This window comes from Cervus elaphus, chromosome 19, assembly GCF_910594005.1.
Source record: "Cervus elaphus chromosome 19, mCerEla1.1, whole genome shotgun sequence".
Lineage (NCBI taxonomy): Eukaryota > Metazoa > Chordata > Mammalia > Artiodactyla > Cervidae > Cervus > Cervus elaphus.
In genome coordinates, this window is record NC_057833.1 from 51,662,296 (window position 1) to 51,683,600 (window position 21,305).

Below are 21,305 nucleotides of genomic sequence, written 5' to 3' on the forward strand. Positions count from 1 at the left end.
GCAAGAGTAATTTGGAGATCCTAAATTTACTCTTGAACTTAGTTTTTAGTAGATGGTTGAAGAGGTCCAGTTCCTTAATGCATTCATTAAAGGCAGATGGTATATTTAGTCCTAAGATGAAATATGTCAGAGAATTGGATCTTTCCCCATTCCTACCCTCTCCAGTCCTCCCTAAAGAGCACAGTGTATTCTCTCAGACAATTCCATCTCCTAGCTGACACTTGTAAATTCTACATCATTTTGATTTTGTAATCCTGGAGTTTGTATCTTAACATATCTGAAGACAAAAGCCTTCAGAAATCTCTAAATTTGCTTGTATCAAAATTATCAGAGTCCTCCCTTGTACAGACTATTAATTAAGCTGAAAGATGAAGAAATGATTCCTCTGGAAGTGACCACCTCATGATTTTCACCTTAGCAATCCAAAGACTGAGAGAGAAAACAAAACTGTCATCATCCTCGGATTTTCTTCTGTGTACATTTAACATAGTATTCTTTCTCCAGTGTGACTAATGGGTAATCTTGACTACCCCAAAAGCAGAAGGAAATAACTATATGCCAAGAGGCTTCGTGGTCAAATAATTAGGTATACTCTGGGAGGCTTGGAGGGTACTCCTTCCTCTGTCTCCTTGGAGAGCACTAGGATGTGAGTTGTCACTGATACTCCTACCTGCATATTAGAAATCTGAATAGTGTGTCTTTTGGAATGAGATGTTTACCATTTCTCTTCCAGAAAGAGAGTAATAATATATAGTCATGATAACTTAACTCACTAATAAATCCTTGGACAAATGTAATCCCTTCATTCCATATACAAAGAACTGTGAATCCTAGTGAAGGGTCTCTTCACTGTCTTTCTGGCTTTCCTCATCCCAAACCAATGGGGTGTTGCAAACCAAGGTGATAAAAATGCCTGCTTTTGGCAGTGCTACCTAAATACTCACTTGCCCTCAAATGAGTTGATCATGAATGAAATCTAGGACTTTGGAAGCAGACTGTGCCATTTAACTAACAGTGTTCTCAAGCTTGGTAACATGTAGGCCTCAGAATACTTGAGCCCTTGACATGAGATTGGTTTGCCTCATGGTGTATTCCCTGGACCCACTTTGTTTGCATTTTTGAGTCCAGGTCCAAAATTTTTGTACTGTCCTTTGCAGTGCTGAGATGTATTCCCAAACCTTCTTATATAGAAGCTTACAAAAAAAGCTAGAATATAAGTAAATTGCCTCCTAGTTCCAGTCATTAAATAGATATTCCTCTTAAAGTTGTAAATTTGAGTTAAATTTGTTTAGTTTTCCCATTTCTACCTTCCTTGTTGACACTAAAAGCTTAATGTGATAAACTGCAGTAAGCCTTCATCCTCCTATGTTTAAACCATCTTCATTGAGCCCTCTACCTATCTTGAAAGGTTGCTCAGATCACTCAGGCACTGTTCTCTCCAGAGTTTGATATCTGGGTTTATTTTTCTGATGTGAGCCTCTCTTTTCACTTGCTCTCCAGGTGAGCCTGGCATTTGCTAGGAACCAGAGTGGAACCGGCAAAGTGGCCAGCAACAGAGTCCTGATCCAAATGGAGAAAGGGAACCAGGCGTACTTCAACCTGGAGTGGGAAACTTGATAGGAGGTCAGAAGTACTTCAGTTTTGGATTCTCATTTTCCTTATTTAAGGAACTGGGCACCGAAAGGTAGAGATTGAGAAGGGAAAGAGAGAACATATCAAGTCTTTAGTGTGCCCTTCAGATTTCAGTTGTAGGCTTATTTAGAAATTTCTGGACAGTGAAAAATAAGTGAAATTACAATTTGTAAGCAATCACAGCTGCATGACAGGTTGTTTCCTGACATGATGCCATTCTTAGAACACTAAGAATATAGTAGTTTAGAACAACAAAGAGGAGTAAAGGTTATAGTTATTTTGGGTATTACTTCTGATGGTACCATTTCTTGAATTTTTTTCATTTCATCATGTTGCTGAGTTTTTTTAAGTTGCATGGTTACTTACTTAGATTACCTTTTCTGGCCATTTCTATATAACTTTATGCAGTTGTTTTTGGAATCAACTCTCATGTTAGAATCTAGTCTGGGACCTGAGGCTGAAACATTCACCCCACTCAAAAAATAATGACTGTAATACCCAGTGAAAGAGAAACATAGTTCAAAGTTCACCCAGTTTTTAAAAAACATACTTACATATTAAATACATGTAAACACAAGAAGAAAGTTGGTTCTTATAACACTTTAATAGGAGTTTAACTCATGGGGAATTCTCAGCCTGTCCCTCCCTTTCTCTCTCTTTCTGTTTCTGTCTCTCACATACATACATAGATGTCACACATATACACATTGGTATAGAAAATTACACAAGCAGAGCTTGGTAAGTTTTTACAAGATAAACATCACAGTAATCTTCTCCGTGTTTGTGTGTGTATTTTAATGCCTCATTAATCCATGAATATGATTTGGTTTTCAGTGGCTCTCTGGTTATGGTTATTCATCTCCTTCTATTCATTACCATCTGGTTATGGTTATTCATAACTTATTATGGTTATTCGTAACTTATTCATTACCATCCAGTAATGGTAAAATTACTTTCTGATTTCCATTCTCACTAGGAGAGTCTTTGACTCTTCTTTGGATTCAGGTTATAATCGTTACGTACTTCTTAGTAATAAACATAACTCTGGTACGTTCTTTTGTTGAAAAGTCCTAATTTCCAATTTCCTTCCATTCGTGTTCTGGCTGTTACTTACTTTTTCTCCATTTTACTAGTTGTTATCACTCTACTTTGTTTTGCTTCTCCATTTTATTCACCTCATTGGCATCTAGAATTCTTTCTCTGGGAGACCTTTGGTGCTAAACCTCATCAAACAGCAGTTTGAATTCTGGGAGCAATCAGTATTCTAATTTCTTCTCATTGATAACTCTCTGTGTGTGTTGTGATCAGTCGCTTCAGTCATGTCTTGACTCTCTGTGACCCTATGGACTGTAACCTGCCAGGCTCCTTTGTCCATGGAATTTCCCAGCAAGAATACTGGAGTGGATTGCCATGCCCTCCTTCAGGGGATTTTCTCAAGCCAGGGATTGAACCCTCATCTCCTGCATTGCAGGCAGATTCTTTACCACTGAGCCACCAGGGAAGCCCTTATAACTCTTTAATATATTGTTTATCTACTCAGGTTGTTGTTACCATTTCTTTTGCATCAAAATCTCACTGCAAACCTTTTCTCTCTTTGATATAGATTGCTGTCTATGCTGATTTTACTCATTTTTTACAGGTTGCTTTTCCTCCAAATTTTCGTATTTTTGACTTGTTCTCAGATGCTGATGACTCTTTGTTGAATTTGGAGCCTTCCTTCTTGTAGGAGAGTTTGCTTTTGTACTCACTTCAAATGTTTCTCTTAAACTAGTTAATTTTCCTAGTAAGCAAAAGAAACTACTTTGTAGGTGAACTGTGTTCCTTTTAGCTTTTCCTAAATAATCTGGCATGTCATTAATCAAAATTGCTTGCCCTGGATACTGAAACTACAAGCCATTGAAAGGCTTTTGTCATTATTACAGGTGTGTTTCAGAGAGAAAGCTGACTTGGTTCATAAGCCTACTAGATTAGGAGACTGTAATCTATTTTAATAGTTTTGACTTACATTACTCAAATCATTAGTGATCATTGGATATTTTGCTGATAGTTTCCTCATTCATAAACTAGAAAAGCTAGGCGTCTCTGTCTGGGTGGTTGTAAGGAACACCTAAGAGTATGTGACTAATGCTTTTAAAATATAAAGGCCTGTATAAATGTCAAGTTTCAATTCAGACAGATTGAAAAGGGCTTGAACATTGGTTTGGGTAGTAATTTAATTACAGAGGTGATTTAAGATGAGTTTATTTTGTTATATTCAGTGTTTAAAAGTCTTCTGAACTTATCAGTTCAGTTCAGTCGCTCAGTCATGTCCGACTGTTTGTGACCCCATGAACTGCAGCATGCTAGGCCTCCCTGTCCATCACCAACTCCTGGAGTCCACCCAAACCCATGTCTGTTGTGTTGGTGATGCCATCTATCATCTCATCCTTTATTGTCTCCTTCTCCTCCTGCCCTCAATCTTTCCCAGCATCAGGGTCTTTTCAAATGAGTCAGCTCTTCACATCAGGTGGCTGAAGTATTGGAGTTTCAGCTTCAACATCAGTCCTTCCAATGAACACCCAGGACTGATCTCCTTTAGAATGGACTGGTTGGATCTCCTTGCAGTCCAAGGGACTCTCAAGAGTCTTCTCCAACACCACAGCTCAAAAGCATCAATTCTTTGGCACTCAGCTTTCTTTACAGTCCAACTCTCACATCCATACATGACCACTGGAAAAACCATAGCCTTGATTAGATGGATCTTTGTTGACAAAGTAATGTCTCTGCTTTTTAATATGCTGTCTAGGTTGGTCATAACTTTGCTTCCAAGGAGTAAGCGTCTTTTAATTTCATGGCTGCAGTCACCATCTGCAGTGATTTTGGAGCCCCCCAAAATAAAGTCAGCCATTTGTTTCCCCATCTGTTTGCTATGAAGTGATGGGACCAGATGCCATGGTCTTAATTTTCTGAATGTTGAGCTTTAAGCCAACTTACTCACTGTCCTCTTTCACTTTCATCAAGAGGCTCTTTAGTTCTTCACTTTCTGCCATAAGGGTGGTGTCATCTGCATATCTGAGGTTATTGATATTTTTCCTGGCAATCTTGATTCCAGCTTGTGCTTCTTTCAGCCCAGCGTTTCTCATGATGTACTCTGCATATAAGTTAAATAAGCAGGGTGACAATATACAGCCTTGATGTACTCCTTTTCTTATTTGGAACCAGTCCATGTCCAGTTCTAACTGTTGCTTCCTGACCTGCATACAGGTTTCTCAAGAGGCAGGTCAGGTGGTCTGGTATGCCCATCTGTTTCAGAATTTTCCACAGTTTATTGTGATCCACACAGTCTTTGGATCCACAAAGGCTTTGTCATAGTCAATAAAGCAGAAATAGATGTTCTTCTGGAACTCTCTTGCTTTTTCGATGATCCAGCAGATGTTGGCAATTTGATCTCTTGTTCCTCTGCCTTTTCTAAAACCAGCTTGAACATCACGGATCACGTATTGCTGAAGCCTGGCTTAGAGAATTTTGAGCATTACTTTACTAGCATGTGAGATTATAGTAAAGAGTTATCATGCAAAAAAAAGTCCCTTTAACTGTGGTGTTCCTAGTCTGGCCTCCCTGCTGCTGTAATATCAGTGTCCTAACTGTCTATCAGACCACTTTATTTCACTTCTGTATTTCACACTTACAGGTTTCTTTGAATATCCCCTTCTTTAAGTGTCTTCTTTTATGAATTTACTGTCATTCATTCATGTATCTTTGGACTGTGCTAAGCAGATTGCTTTCCCATTTCTTTCATTTCCCCATACCCCAAGTGATTGATTTATTTTTCTATATGACAGCTACCTTTCAGTAGACCCAAAAGCTTAAGAATCACAGCTCCATTTTTTGATGATTTTTATATTGAGATTCTCATTCAAGTGGCATGTCTCTGAATTTTTTTGTCCCCACATATATGCTTCATTAAAGAATATTAAATAGGAGACAGAACAGGAGAAGGAAATAAAGCTGAAGTTTAATTAAGAACTCTAAATAGGAGTTCATTCTTGGATTTCATTTTATTGGGCTAAAGAGTCAAGGTACCATAGAGACGTGTACAATTAATAATGTGATTTTTTTTTGTTGGCTATAATTTCCTTCATACCTTCTGTTTACCAGTTTATTAACCTTTAGGAATGCTCTTTTTAAAAAAGTCGCACCTCTGTTCCTTGGTTTGAAGGCTGCTCATTTATTGGAATCTAGAGCTGCCATTTCTGTTTGTTGTATGCCTATTAACTCCTTTTGGTCTACTTAATCATTTAAATTGTCCTCTGCCTTTTTCACTCTGCCCTTATTTTATACATTTTACACTAGTATTCTTTCCCCATTTCACTTTTCCCATTTTATAGAAACTATTCAATTTTGTTTTTTATTAGATAATAAACATGGTTTAAGGCCAAAAGGTACATAAAGGTTTTACTCTAATGTGTTTATCCTTCTTGTACTTGTTTCCCATTCACCCAGACCTCTCCATGTAAGTAGCAGGTATTTACAGTTTATTGTGATTCCTTCAAGAGATATCTTGTGCAATAAGTAAATTAATGCATATGTTCTTTCTTAACCCTTTTGAAAAATACAGTACGGTACCAAACACTCCCTCATTCTTCTTATGGTCTCATGTCAGCTCTACCTTGATCTGAAATTTTAGACACCTGATCAGTATTCCTGATGAAGGTTATTTCTTTGGGAAGTCTTCTATTAAATTAGTATATTTACCTGATAGATTATGTTCAAATAATGATCTCAGATTCTTTCTTCATGCATAGAGAACAGGTGTTTTGTTTTGTTTTTTTTTAAAGAAAACCTTGTTGTTGTAAGTAAACAACCTATTCTACTAAGATAATGAAATTATTTTTATCTTTATAGTTTGAATCAGCTTGGGTACTGACAAATATTGCTTCAGGAAATTCTCTTCAGACCCGGATTGTGATTCAGGCAGGAGCTGTGCCTATCTTCATAGAATTGCTCAGCTCAGAGTTTGAAGATGTCCAGGAACAGGTAAAAGATGAAATAAGTAAAAAGAAGCAGGTTAAAGAATACAGTTTTTCCCTGAGTCTTATATTTAAGAGTCTTAGTTTTACCACTTGGATATGACAGTTCATGGTTCTCACATGGAGTGTTCCAGAAATCTAAACTTAACCTAAATAGGAAGTTTCATAGTGAATATAGGCAGAATTTCTCCTAGAAACATAAAACTGTTTTCCCCTCCAGCCCTGAAGTTCCTCAAGTCTTACACATGCACGTTGTAGACATGTGAGCAGTTTGTTTTTGGTGATGCTCTGGTGTTGATTGAAGTAGCAAGTCTTTGTCACTTTTGTGCAGAAAATCACTTAGAGAAAATGCGTTTTTAATTATCACAAACTTTGTCAAACTCATAAATACAAATTAAATGAGTACGATTTTATTCTACAACTTTATTAAGGTATAATCAACCTACAGTAAACTGCATATGGTTAAAGTGTATAATTTGTAAGTTCTAACATATGTGTGTACCCATGAATGATTAGTCGATTGCTAGTATATCCACCTGCCAAAATTGAGTCAAGTTTTTTGCATTTATATTGCTCTTAATTTCTTGGCTCACTGTTTTCTTTTGTAAGCAAGCTTAAAATACATTTTAAATCAGCTGAGTAAACCATTTGGATCTCTGCTATGTTCCAAGGGCTGCATGGAATGTTACTTAAGGATAGGACCCCCTAAGATAAAGAATATATATAAGAACTGGTACCTCTTTTTAATGACTTCACTACCATGAGTATATTCACATGTATATTTTTAATATTACTGATCTTCTACCAGTCCCATAACAGTTTCATTTGATTCCCTGATGAGTGAGCTTAGTGGTGTTAATAGTTAATGTCCATGTACAATATGTTGATTAGCTACTGTATTATTTTGTGAAGAGTTTTTATAGTATGTTGGCATCTTTTTTGAAAGAAATATGAGAACATATTTCTGCAGCCTGTCATTAATGAATAATTCTTTCACAGGCAGTCTGGGCTCTTGGCAACATTGCTGGAGATAGTACCATGTGCAGGGACTATGTCTTAGACTGCAATATTCTTCCCCCTCTTCTGCAGTAAGTTTCTTTCTTTTTTGTGAGTATTGAATATATGGGGAGTTTCTCAGAAACGAGTGCATCTTTGGAAATCATTTTGGATTTCCTAGTGTTGCTTTTCATTACAAATATTTTCTTACTAACTTGTTCAGCTCATTTCTTGGGGCACTCTCTGTTACTCAGGTGTGTAAAAAGAAGTGCCAAAAATCTGAACTCTTTGTGTTAGAATTAAACTTTATTGTTCTGGAGAAGAGCTATTTGAAGACATCTGTCTATCAATAGCATTAAGTGGTTAAATATTTATCATATGCTTTCAGAGAATTGATGCCCATTATATCATTTACCAGTTGCATCATTATGCTTATAGGTTATTTTCAAAGCAGAACCGCCTGACTATGACCCGGAATGCAGTATGGGCTTTGTCTAATCTCTGTAGAGGGAAAAGTCCACCTCCAGAATTTGCAAAGGTAAGGACTATGTGGGAAATTGGCAGAAAAAGTACAGTTAAAAGAGTGTAGCAACTATTGTTAATGTGAATAGAAAGAATGATTTTTGATAAACTAAAATGTTAGAATTTTGTTTCTAGAAAACTAGGTCTTTGTTTTTGTTTGAATTTGGAATAAATCTCACTGCCTGTAGAAAGCTCTGAACTAACCTTAAAATGTGGCATTTTTTGTTCATAACAAAGTATCTAAAATGTAGAATTTCCTAGCTTTAGCTGGGAAAATTGCTTTATCTGTGATCCACAGAGAGTGTTTTGACAAGGAATCCCACCCTGAAAATTGGTATATATTAAACTTCGCTCTTTGAAATTGTTTTCCTTGGGCTCTGACTATTGTCAAAGTAAACCGCAAGGTGGAAATGTCATTTGGCCACTTATTACTCCATCTCTAGAAGTATTAATCACCCCAGAAGTCACCAGGTGTGTGCCTGGTTGCTTTCTGGATCCCCACTCCTCACTTGCTTTTATTTTATTGAATTTCATAATCATGTCACCTTTCCTTTACAGGTTTCCCCTTGTCTGAATGTGCTTTCCTGGTTGCTGTTTGTCAGTGACACTGATGTACTGGCTGATGCCTGCTGGGCCCTCTCATATCTGTCAGATGGACCCAATGATAAAATTCAAGCAGTCATTGATGCAGGAGTATGTAGGAGACTTGTGGAGCTGTTGATGTAAGATATCTTTAAGAAAGTGTGTGTGTTCTTTTGTCTCTCATACTAGTTTTCTAGTTGCTGATACTCAAATATTAATGTATTATACTGATTCATTGTGCTTTGGGCTACTGTCCTTTGTTACTCTTTATATTCACATTAAATCTGTTTGTTTTTTTGTTTTGAGGGTTATAAAGAGTCTCTTATTCTTCCTCTGTGAGCAGCCCTTCAGCAAAAACATTTGGAAAACTCTGAACTATTTAGTTCTAGCTCATACTTAATATTCTGAGACAAACCACTGGATAGCAAACTTATCTTTTGTCTCATGTAGTCTAGGCTCAGTTAGTCTAAGCTCTTTAAAGCTTATAGACTGGTGTCAGACTTTGAATTTCATTTGCTATATATCTTTGGATCCCTTTCATTTATGAAGTGGAAGATTTACTGATGGCATAACTAATTTGAGACTGTATTAATCAAATTTTTAGAAAATACTATTGAAGAAAAAATTAGAGTGATAACATAATTGGGAAATAGTATAATTACAAGCCATGTGAAATTTATTGGAGTAAGTATAAAGTAGATGGAAGGAAACATTGTTCCAAAGATGACACATGGAATGGGTTAGATAATATAATATATAGAGTATAAAACTCTGTGATGATAGCTGGCCACAGACTGGGTATAGATCAGTAGCATAATGCTTTTGTGAATTAAAAGCAATGTGATGCTGGAGGAGTCAGAAGTACAGCATTCAGAATCTCAGAAGTAATCTTTTGTACTCTTTAATGACTTTTACTATATATTTTAACATTTCTTTTTGGTCATCAGATCTTAAATGTGAAGAAACTGGCATAGTTTTGAGAAGAGTGATCAATCTCATTAAATGGGAGAGAAAATAAGATATTTAAGGAAAGTTAAAGGATATTAACTTATTTAGCGTGAAGTCAAAACTTAATATCTGTCTTCAGATATGTAGAAGATTTTAGAGGGAGTTTTCAGACCACTAAGTTAGCTGAAGTTTAGTAGAAGGAGTTTAGTATTTGAAGTATGGAGCCTGACTCATTTTCAAGGTAGTTCAACTGTTGACATGTTTTTATTTCTGTGAAAATGAAATGATTGTAAAACTTTAAAAGTGCTATGTAAATGTTACTGTTGCTCTCTATTATCTCAGCAACCATGGAAACCAAGTAAAGAGTAAATGAAACCTGTTTTAAAGAATGAGAGGAAAAACTTGGACTCTAGGTGATGAAATACTTGGGAAAGGTTTTTAGAACAGATTTGTAGCTTTTATCCAAAAATATTAAATGGAAAAACAGTCCTTCTTGGGTACACCAAAAACATTTCCTCATCCTGGTAGGGTTCCTTGTACCTTTCTGGTCCAACATACTATCACATATCTTTTGGGTTTTGGCTCTAAGGAGAGGGGATTACAGATGTTACTGTTGGATATAATACATCTTTTCTTTTTATGGTTGCAGGCATAATGATTATAAAGTGGTTTCTCCTGCTTTGCGGGCTGTTGGAAACATTGTCACAGGAGATGATATTCAGACACAGGTATGAATAAATGGTAACTTTTTTTCCTTCCAAAATAGCACATTGACACCCCCACTGCCCCCACCACTAGTATGTTTCCATTATAGTATTTAACTCCATATTATTGGGGAGAATTGATACTTTGTTTCATTGATGTTTGTTAAATGTTAGCTTTGGTAGCTACTTTCAATACCTTCACTCTCTGTATCTCTGTCTTGATCTACTGCTTGGGTTCCTGAGGAGCCTGGTGGGTTCCTTGGGATCACAAAGAATCTGATACAACTGAGCTGCTGCCCGCCACCCCCCCCCCCCCCCCCCCCAGACACACACGCACACACACTAGTGCAACTTATCCTTTTGGTTAGATTTATTTCTCACTACTTCTACCTGAAGGGATTCCTGTGAGCATCAGAAGTTTCCAGTAGCATCCTTTCTGTCAGCTTCATGTCATCTTCCCTGGTAGCTTCCTCCATTTTGTACATGGTAAGTTTCCTGAGTGAGGAGGATCTGCACTCCTAGTTCTTAATGTTATCCTCTACTCCATTCAACTTTTATATCAAGATACATCACTCACGGTGGATTCTTCTAGCTGTTTTTATTCTTGATCCCTCAGATGCCTTGGCATCATCTTTGAAATTATCTTCCTAGGCTTCTGTGTTGTTGAAGTATTTTGGGTCTCTTGCCTCACTGACCATTTATTTTTCTTTAGCAAGCTCCTTTACCTGTTCATTTCTCTTCATGGGATTATCCTCTGTAGGGGATTAGGTTTCAGCTTTAGCTCTTTCTTAACCAGCTCTGACTTTCAGCAAGACATTTAATGTCTTCATTTTTCTCTTCTCTAAAATTAAGGAAACTTTGTTCTCAGATGTCTTCCAGCTCTTAATATTTACTTTAAAATTATTCTGTCCACAGAGAAACTGTTGTTTTTCCTGGTGTATCTCGCCCTTTGCTTATTTACGTCCCTGTCTTGGTGAATGACCCCAGCGGTTGCCCAAGCCAAAAACCTGGACGTTAGTTTGATTACTGCCTTTCTTTTATCTTTCTTATCAGTCACAAATGATGGTCATCTCTGCTTATTCCTTGCAGTGCTTAGTTCACACATTTTGTACTGTACTGTTCCCATGTCACCAGAAGGATGCTTGTAACATGCAAATTTGATCATGTCACTCTCTTAAAATGTTTTTATAGCCCCCGATTGTTGTTGAATAGTGTTCTAAGATCCTTTAAAGTCTGGTACCTGTATAATGAAATGCTGTGCAACAGAATGAAGAACCTGTTAAGCATGTTTTAATATACGGAATGTTTTTCAGGTTCTGTTGTTTAAAAAGGAAAACAAGGCACAGATTATTGTGTGGCATACATTACTATTTGTGTAAGAGTTATGGAGAGGAGAGGAGAAAGAAACAATATGTGTGTGTTTGTAATTGCATAAAATTTCTCAGGAAGCACACATAGGAAGCTAATAACGTTGGTTGTTTCTGTGGGTAGCTGGGGTATAGGAATGGAAAGGAAGCTTAAAACTTATATAGTCCTTTTTATTTTCTGAATCTTAAAACCATATCAGTGTATTTGCTATTGAAAAAAAGTTTGTCTACCCCTTCCCATGCCATGTTCTATGCTTTTGCCTTGTTTATTCCTATGTAATAGCTGTGATACACCCGAGTTCTGAGATTTTACACAGAGCTTGCTTCCCTCAGCATGGAATATATGTCTCCATCCCCCATCTCTGGTCTGACCAGTCCCTCCCGCAAACTCGCACTCTGCCACTAATGTCTTGTCATTTTTCAAGGCTTGCTATTGATTTTCTCTGAGAAGCTAACTCTTAAATTAGGTGCTCCCTCCTTTGTTTCGTCCATCATAGCACTTCCCACCGTATGATAGCTGTCTGCTAGATCGTAAGCTTACAGAGGTGGGACTGTGTCAGTCTTGTCCACTCTGTGCTTTTGTAATTGTCCCAGGCACAATGTACAGAGACTCAACAAATATTTACCTAATAAATGAAGTTCTGAATCTATATAGAGTTCTGGTCTCTCTCAAGTTCCAATAACATGTCTCTAGTACCTGTCTCACTTTATCTTCTCCCCCACAAAGTGAGTTCCAAGTTTTGATTTTTCCCACTTCAATTAATGGTACGATTTATTCACCCACTCTTGGAACTTGGCAGTCATGTTTGGTGTCTCTATCTCTCATACTTTTTTTTGATAGCAAGTCAGCAGGTCTTATGGATTCTTAGCGTTTTTATTGAATTTTGGCTGTGCTGGACCTTGTTGCTTTGTGTGGTCTTTCCCTAGTTGCAGCACACAGGGGCTGCTCTTCATTGTGGTGTGAGGGCTTCTCATTGCAGTGGTTTCTCTTGTGTGGAGCACGGGCTCTAGGTGTGCAGGATTCAGTAATTGTGACATACAGGCTCAGTAGCTTGCGGCTCATGGGCCCTAGAACATGCAGGCTTCAGTAGTTGCAGCATGCAGACCCTAGAGCCTGGGCTCAGTAGTTGTGCACAGCCTTTGTGGCATATGGAATCTTCCCAACCAGGAATCAAACTCATATCCCCTGCATTATTGGCAGGCGGATTCTTACCCACTGCGCCACCAGGCAAGTCCCTTTATTATTTCTAGGTCCACACCTGATTACCTTAGTTTGGGCCCTGTTTTCTCACGTACGGTGGTTGTTGCTGTACCTACCTTATTTATCCACCTGCTTTCCCACGCATTTACCCCTCTCGGTGTATTCTTCCTAATAACTGCTTAATCTTCTCTAAAATAACTGTTCACATTATTTTCCTTCTAGAAACATTGAGCTTTAGTGCCTATGAGATAAAGAACCTTGAAAGACTTAGGAATTTGTACTGCAGTATTTTAGTTTCATTCTTCTTTCTAGCCTCCTGTTAATTTTGGGGGTACAGAACCTTTCCCTAATAGTTTCACTGATGTTTTCTTAATTCAGTGCTTTGTGATAGCTTATCAGCATTTTTTATTTTCTAATCCTTCCATATGCTTTGTCCTCCCTCTTCTTTGCTTATAAAATCCTATCTGAGTTTCAGAGTGTTTCCTCCCACCCTGTCCCATGAAGTCTTTTTTTTTTTTTCTTATTACTCTTTCTCAAGTAATTCTTTAACTTCTGACATGCTTATTTTCCACACCACATCTTCAGCATTTAACAAATTGCTTTGTGACTTTTTTATACTGTTATTTGGAATGACTGTACTTGTTAAACTACAAGTTTTGTTACTTTCTGAATTAGGCAAAATTGGCTTCATTTTAATTTTCATTTCTTTGTGAGGTAATTTGCTATTAAAATTGTAGTTTCTCTTATCATTTACATACTAAAGACAGCAACCTTTTCTGTTGCAAATGCTTTTACACATTGCTGTGCATTTTAATTTTCATGAATTTCTTGACATACAAAAATTTCTATTTGGTAAAATTTTAACTTTTCCCCTATAATTTCTTCTACTGGTTTTAATGCTTGGAAAGTCCTTCACTGTCCTCCAAACCAGCTGTTAACTGGCTAATTTATATTAATATTTTCTTCTGCTTTATGGTTTCTTTTTTATATTTACTCTCTAAATAGATTGCAAATTTATTTTAGTAACTGTTTGGGGTTAAGAATTGATTTAAAATTTTTTTTCAACTAGTTACCCCTTATTCTAGTTGTCCTTGTTGTTCAGTCTGTCACTTAAGTCCTGTCCAACTCTTTGCAACCCCATGAATTGCAGCACACCAGGCTTTCTGTGCTTTACTATCTCCCTGAGTTTGCTCAAACTCATGTCTGTTGAGTCAGTATTGCCATCCAACCATCTCATCCTCTTTTACCCTCTTCTCCTCTTGCCCTCAATCTTTCCCAGCATCAGAGTCTTTTCCAGTGAGTCAGCTCTTCGCATCACGTGGCCAAAGTATTGGAGCTTTGCCTTCAGCATCAGACTTTCCAGTGAATATTCAGGACTGATTTCCTTTAGGATTGACTGGTTTGATCTTTTTGCAGTCCAAGGGACTCTCAAGTCTTCTCCAGCACCACAGTTTCAAAGTGTCAGTTCTTTGGCGCTTAGCCTTCTTTATGGTCCAACTCTCACATCCATTCATAACTACTGGAAAAACTATGGTTTTGACTATCTGGACCTTTGTCAGCAAAGTGATATCTCTGGTTTTAAATATGTTGTCTAGGTTTTTCATAGCTGTTCTTCCAAGGAGTAAGTGTCTTTTAATTTTGTGACTGCAGTCACTGTCCACATTGATTTTGGAACCCAAGAAAATGAAATCTGACAGTTTCCACATTATCCCCATCTATTTACCATGAAGTAATAGGACCAGATGTCATAATCTTAGTTTTTTTAATGTTGAGTTTGAAGCCTGTTTTTTCACTCTTCTCTTTGATCTTTATCAAGAGGTTCTTTAGTTCTTCACTAGAACCATCTATTAAATAAGACTACCAGTCAGTTAATCCTTTCTTGAAGAAAAAAGTATATATACTTAATTCTTTATAAATACTTGCATTTATTTCTAGACTAGATATGCTGTTCTCTTCTTTAGGGGCTTCCCATGTGGCTCAACTGGTAAAGAATCCACCTACAGTGTGGGAAATGTGGGTTCAATCTCTGGGTTGGGAAGATCCCTTGGAGAAGGGAAAGGCTACCTACTTCAGTATTCTGGCCTAGAGAATTCCATGGAGTGTATAGTCCATGGCGTCGCAAAGAGTTGGACAGGGCTGAGTGACTTTCACTTTTCTCTTCTTTAATGATTGATTCTTGAGCCTGTCACATATTATTTTAACTTTATAACTTTATGATTTTAGTTTCTGGTAGAGTAGATTTCCTTGTTCACTTATATTTTTCTTACTTTCTTCAGCTTTGTAAGCTGTTTGATAGCTGGGGGCATGTATTTTCCAATGTTTGTATCCTGTAAAGCACCTGGTATTCTTAACTAAGTATATATTGATTTGTTGACTACCAGGTAGAGAGTCATCAGAAGACTTAAAAATCTGAGACCACTTAACTAATTTCTGGCCACTTACTGGAAAGATATTTTAATATGCTACAGGCATAGTAAAGTGAATAAGGCACATTGTGCTATATATTATGTTTAGCAGTTGTGAGTATATATAATGAAATTGCTTTGATAATCTTAGAAATGAATTCTTTTTAGCAGTGAATACTTTCTCACATGTGTAAAATTAAGTCTAAAATTTCAAGGAGAGATTTTTTTTTTGCCTATTTTCCTAAGATAAAGTATGTGAGTTAGAGATTTACTTCTGTTTGGATCAATACAGTAAGTAACCTTTTCAAACTTTTCCTTCAGGTAATTTTGAATTGCTCAGCTCTGCAGAGTTTGTTGCATTTGCTGAGTAGCCCAAAGGAGTCTATCAAAAAGGAGGCATGTTGGACAATATCTAATATCACAGCTGGAAATAGGGCACAGATCCAGGTAATCTCATACCACCCATCTTTATTCTATATTTTTATTATTTAAGGGTTTTTTCAGTCAGCATTTAAAGTGTGTGTGTGTGTGTGTGTGTGTATACTTTTTTTTTTCTTTCCATTATTGCCTTGGAGACCACTGATTTCCAATGCCGTCTTATTTAGTCTACTACTTTTTTTATTGCATTATAGAGGTTAAGTCTTTTTAGACTTATATTTATTTATTTTTTAATGGACTTGTGTTAGATTGCTTCAGTTTTTCACGAATCTTTGGGGACCTAGTTTTCTCTAAATGGTTATCTGCCCTTGATTTTTGTTCTTGTTTTAGTGGGAGAGTGACCCAACTGAGAGACCAAGTAGTGGGCCAGATGTTTCAGGATAGACCATGAGAAAGGCTGAAACAACAAAGTAGAACAGATATACTGTAGACTTTGAGCTGAGTAGAACTGTAGAGGTCATCTAATCCAACATTCTTGATTAAAGATGAAACTGAGGCTCAGAGAAATAAAATGATTTGCTCACAGATACCTTCAGTAAATGACAGAACCAAGATGAAGCATCTTTCCACGAAACTTTACTGATTTCCTTCAGTGGTATAATAGAAAGAGTTCTTGACCAGGAAAACATTGTTAGTCACCCCCCAGAAGGCTGTCAGGGACTGGGATTTATAGCTATGGCAATTTATAGCATGTTTTCAGCTGTAGTTTATTGTCTGCTACCATCAATTGTATAGTTTTTTCATACAGGAAATGATAACCCATTTTAGGTTCTTGAACTGAGGAGAAACATGAAGAAAGCAATTTGAGGAAGACTACTTAAGTATATGAGAGGGACTGAATAAAAGTACTCTGTCTAACTAAAGGCTATTCTGGTAATCTGGGTGGGAGGTTGTGGCTTGGAGTGAAAACGTGGCAGTGCTAAAGGAAAAGATGGACTTAGGATGTTCTGAATTGAGAATGTAAGGGAGACTTGGTGACTGATTGAATTTAGAATGAATAAATAAATACAAAACAGCCTTTGTGAACTAGAGAGGTTTGAAAAAAGACCTGATAGAGCAGATGATATGTTTAAGGTGGATAGCAGATGTAAACTAAGCTCTCAGCCACCTTGGACTGGAATTCCAGTGAGAAATGGGGACTGGAGCTGTAGAACACACATGTGAGAGTGGATGCTATGAAAGAAAGGAGAATGGCTGAGGAACAGAGAATTGAACCTTTAAAATTTGTTACTGTGAATGGAATAAGAGAGAACAATAAAAGAAAAGAACCCATGTAGAATAGAAAACTAGGCGATTACAAGGTCACAAACTCTAGGAAGGATGTTAGTGTTACTAAGTGTAGCCAAAAAGTTTGGGATAATGAGTAGTTAATTCTTTCTGGTGGATCTTTAACAGGGGAGGGACAACGTTAGTAAAGCTAGCTGAAAAGTTATAAGTAGCATCATGAACATTTTTACAACTCCTGTAATTTTGTTTTCTTTAATTTTTTTCTTTAATTGCAGACTGTGATAGATGCCAACATTTTCCCAGCCCTTATTAGTATATTACAAACTGCTGAGTTTCGGACAAGGAAAGAAGCTGCTTGGGCCATCACAAATGCAACTTCTGGAGGATCAGCTGAACAGATCAAGTAAGTACTAGCCAAGTAGTGCCTTGTAAAGAAAATCATTCTGTCTCCCAGTTAAGAATGCTCAACTCTGGCCTCTTGGAAGATTGTTATTATTTTCATAATTAGACTCGCATATATTTGATTTCTTAATATTTCGCCCATTCTTTATTGCTAAAGATAATTCTGGGACGTGAGAAGGAAGGCATAGTTGAGGTTTGAGGCCATTGAAATACTTATAGGGGTGACTTGAGCGTCCTCTGAAAGCTGTCTGATCAGAAACATTGTGGGTAGTCCAGTAGGTTACTTGTAGAATTCTTAAGAGTGTAACTTTAATCGCTAACTTGCTATTTCTTGTTTAGATGTCTTAATAATAGAAATGCACAGCCTTGAAAGAGAAGTATGAAAGTGCCAAATTCAGTAGGGGCAAGTCTCCTAAAGTACTATTATTTAGTAAAGGGAGAGATTTGTATTAGATTGAGACTTAAATGGCCCCTAGAGCAGCAATTTACGACCTTAATGGCTAGAGAATGCATAAATATGGATAGGGATCAATTCCTCAAAAGAATATCATATAATCAAATGCTTGATTATAGATATATCCTGCCTTAACGTACTTTGGGGAATTCAAATGAGAAGATGGTCACCAATGAGTGTTAAACCATTCACCTTTTCTACACATGTAACATGGGGGAAACATAGATACTTCTGATATTGTTTCTTTGTGGATTAAATGTAGGTGCTCAGCCAATGCTGACTTTTAGTGCTGTGTTCGGAATTTCAACATGAGAAGGTAAAGTAGTCCTAAGATTTCAGAAATTGATCAATTACAGAAAATCAGAGGTATATACCTGAAATAATACAATTTAAATAGATTAACACATGCAGTAGCTATTTTAGTGAGAGTTCATCATGGATAGGTTAGTCAAGGAGGACTTCAAGTGGTCTTCAGAACCTATTTGTATGAGATTGAGTCTTTTTTAATCTTCAAAATTCTGGTTTGGAGTACTATGATTTTTAAATATGTCACCACCAGATGGCAGTAATATGAAGTAATATAGAAGTTATTAGAACAGTTGATGGGGCTTCCCAGGTGGCGCTCGTGATAAAAGAACCTGGCTGCCAGTGCAGGAGATGTAAGAGACGCGGGTTCAATGCTGGGTTGGGAAGATCCCCTGAAGGAGGGCACGGCAACCCACTCCAGTGTTCTTGCCTGGAGAATCCCATGGACAGAGGAGCCTGGTAGACTGCAGTCATGGGGTTGCTCAGAGTTGGACATGACTGAAGCAGCTTAACACGCATGCACACAGAACAGTTGATAGTCAAGCTTTATGTTCAGATTCAGATTTGTAATTATTGTCACTATATTTTATACCAGTATGTTTTCTTAATTGACATAATGAAACTGTACATGTGTATATTTTAAAGACATTTAAAAACTACTATGGTATCCATCAGGAACTATTCAGGGTATTTTGCTCTGTTAGGAATGGAACGGCTCCTATCCCTTTTTAAAGTTCAGCATAGCCATTAGTAATAATGAAGTTAATTCTCAATCTCCTAGCCATTTTTTTCTTAATTAAAGAGTTATATTGAAAGATTATTATGAAAATATTACAGTCTAAATTATAGAAAATAAAATGACTTTATTACTGATAAAAGACATCTATGTGGCTTTTGCTTATTCTTGTTGAGAAGACGAGATTTAGATGCAAGAACCAGTTATGAATAACTTGGGAAATACTCAGAATTTTAGGTTAAATATAATCAAATGCTAATACATACTACAGTTCTTAAAACTGAAGGATAAATAATGTTGCCTGGAATTAAAGTTTCATAAAAGAGATGAAACTTGCCATTTGAGTAGAGATTTGGCAGTTTTAGAGGAGAGAATATCATGAAGAAATGTGCACAGTAAATGTTATTGGAAAAGGCAAATCAATCTCTCTATAGGCTATTATTTTGCAGGGATGAGGAATTAAATAATTGATAGACTTTGAAAACTGGGATGAAGGCTTTAATCTTGGATATAGGAAGACTTTGGAGTGTCTTTAATATTAAGAGTGATACGAAGAAGACAGTATTGTGAGGAGAGGAAAGAGAGCAGTTAAGATGCCATTGTAGTATTAATAGTTCAGTACGCAGTGATGGTGAAAATTACAGTAATAGCTGTAAGGACTTGGACTTCCTTTGCAATCCAGTGGTTAAGACGTCATGGGGTCACAGGAGTCGGACACGACTTAGCGACTAAACCACTGGAGAAAGACTACCCTCAATTTGGCAGCAAGTGACAACTGTCCTTAAGATTCTTTTTTTTTTCCCCTGATAGAAAAAGAAAACACTTGGAAGATGAAAATAATAAATTTTCTATTTAAATGTTAAAGAAAAAAAAAAAAGACTTCACTGCTTCCACTGCAGGGCATATAGGTTTGATCCCTAGTGGAAACTAAAGATCCCACATGCTGTGTGAGCAAAATATATATATAATAGCTGTAGCAGTGAGGTACGGGTCTAAATATTGGAAAGAGATCTATAGGATTTGGTAACAGATTGAAAAGGAAAGGAAAGAGCTAAAGACTGAAGGAAAAAGTGACGCTGTTGATAAAAATTAGGACACAGAAGAAGCAAAATCCTGTCTTAAGAGAGATGGTTTAAGACACGGTGAGTTTGTTGCTCATCAGAAATTTTCTTAATGAAAGCCTTTCCTGACACAAAGCCACGTAGCATCAGTGATTGCTTTATCACTGATTGCTTTATCCAAGTGTTTGAAATACACCATTCATTGGAGCCAGTTCTAGACTTGAACCATGCTTTTCTCAAAGTGGTATGATTTTCCATCTCCTACCAGCCCAGCTCTCCTGGTCCTCTGTTTTGATGAAGGTTACTTTGTTTGGAGAAACTTCTGTCAATAGTGAAACACCACTATGGTGGTCTTTAAGTCTCCAGAGATGAATGATTGCAGCAGAAAATAGCACCTTAAATTCCTCTGATCTTGTAAGGAGGTATAATTTAAATGGCTAGAATTTGGAACCCAGAGCTCATTTACCATGTTTGTGCAGATAAAATCTACTCACATCTTCAAAACTCTGAATTTACTTATTAGCACATTTTTTGGTAGTTTTAAAATAGTTTTAGTCAATATTTATTCATTTAATTATATACAAGTTCTAGAAGCTTTTTATAACTTAAAATTTGTTTTTAATCCTGAATCAAGTTTTCAGTACACTGGTTTTCATAATAAAAGATTTTACAACCAAACAGTATTACAAAAGTAATGAGGTTTTAAAAGAAAATACAAGGATTAGAGGTCACTGAACCAAGATTTCTAGTGGGGAGAGGAGATCACATCAGACATAGACCAGGATCAAGCTTGAGGACAATTTGGAGATTCTGAACAAGTCTCTGAAATATCCAATTGATGTTGCCTGTATAGGCCAGTGGAGTTTTAAGTGCAGACCATGTAAACATCTGTTTAATTAACTACTTTTAAAATTTTGGTGGCGTTTAATGACAGACTTAGTGTGGTTGCCAGATTTCTCTACTTGAGGAAACTGAGACACAGATCAGATAACTTGTCCAAAGTCATCCTGCTTATATGTAGCACAGCGGGTTATCTCTGGATGCTTTTTATTTTTCTTTATGTTTTTCTATGATTTTCAAATTTGCAGCAACTAATATAATCTAAGGAGGCTTTTTTTTTTTTTTTAAAGAGAAACTGAGAATTATATAGATATGTTGAAGGAATGGTTAACAGGTTTTAGTGACTAAAAACTGTGCTGTAAAGGAAGGGGAAATGGTCAGAAATGGCTTTAGGCCTATGTAGTCTGTATTTGAGTGACCTAGCCTGTCAAAGGACATATCATCTAAATTATCAGTAAATATTTAAATAAAATTA

At 36.8% G+C, this 21,305-nt stretch overlaps 1 protein-coding gene across 1 annotated transcript in view; it reads left to right on the forward strand.

Moving 5' to 3' along the window:
- The window catches only part of KPNA1 (karyopherin subunit alpha 1), a 68,101-nt gene that overhangs the window by 40,406 nt on the left and 6,390 nt on the right, over positions 1 to 21,305 (forward strand). Inside the window, exons 6-12 of the mRNA XM_043873792.1 lie at positions 6,517 to 6,648; positions 7,641 to 7,729; positions 8,076 to 8,175; positions 8,718 to 8,881; positions 10,339 to 10,417; positions 15,688 to 15,813; positions 17,307 to 17,434. Coding sequence (XP_043729727.1) covers positions 6,517 to 6,648; positions 7,641 to 7,729; positions 8,076 to 8,175; positions 8,718 to 8,881; positions 10,339 to 10,417; positions 15,688 to 15,813; positions 17,307 to 17,434 — 818 coding nt within the window. The remainder of the gene's footprint in view (positions 1 to 6,516; positions 6,649 to 7,640; positions 7,730 to 8,075; positions 8,176 to 8,717; positions 8,882 to 10,338; positions 10,418 to 15,687; positions 15,814 to 17,306; positions 17,435 to 21,305) is intronic.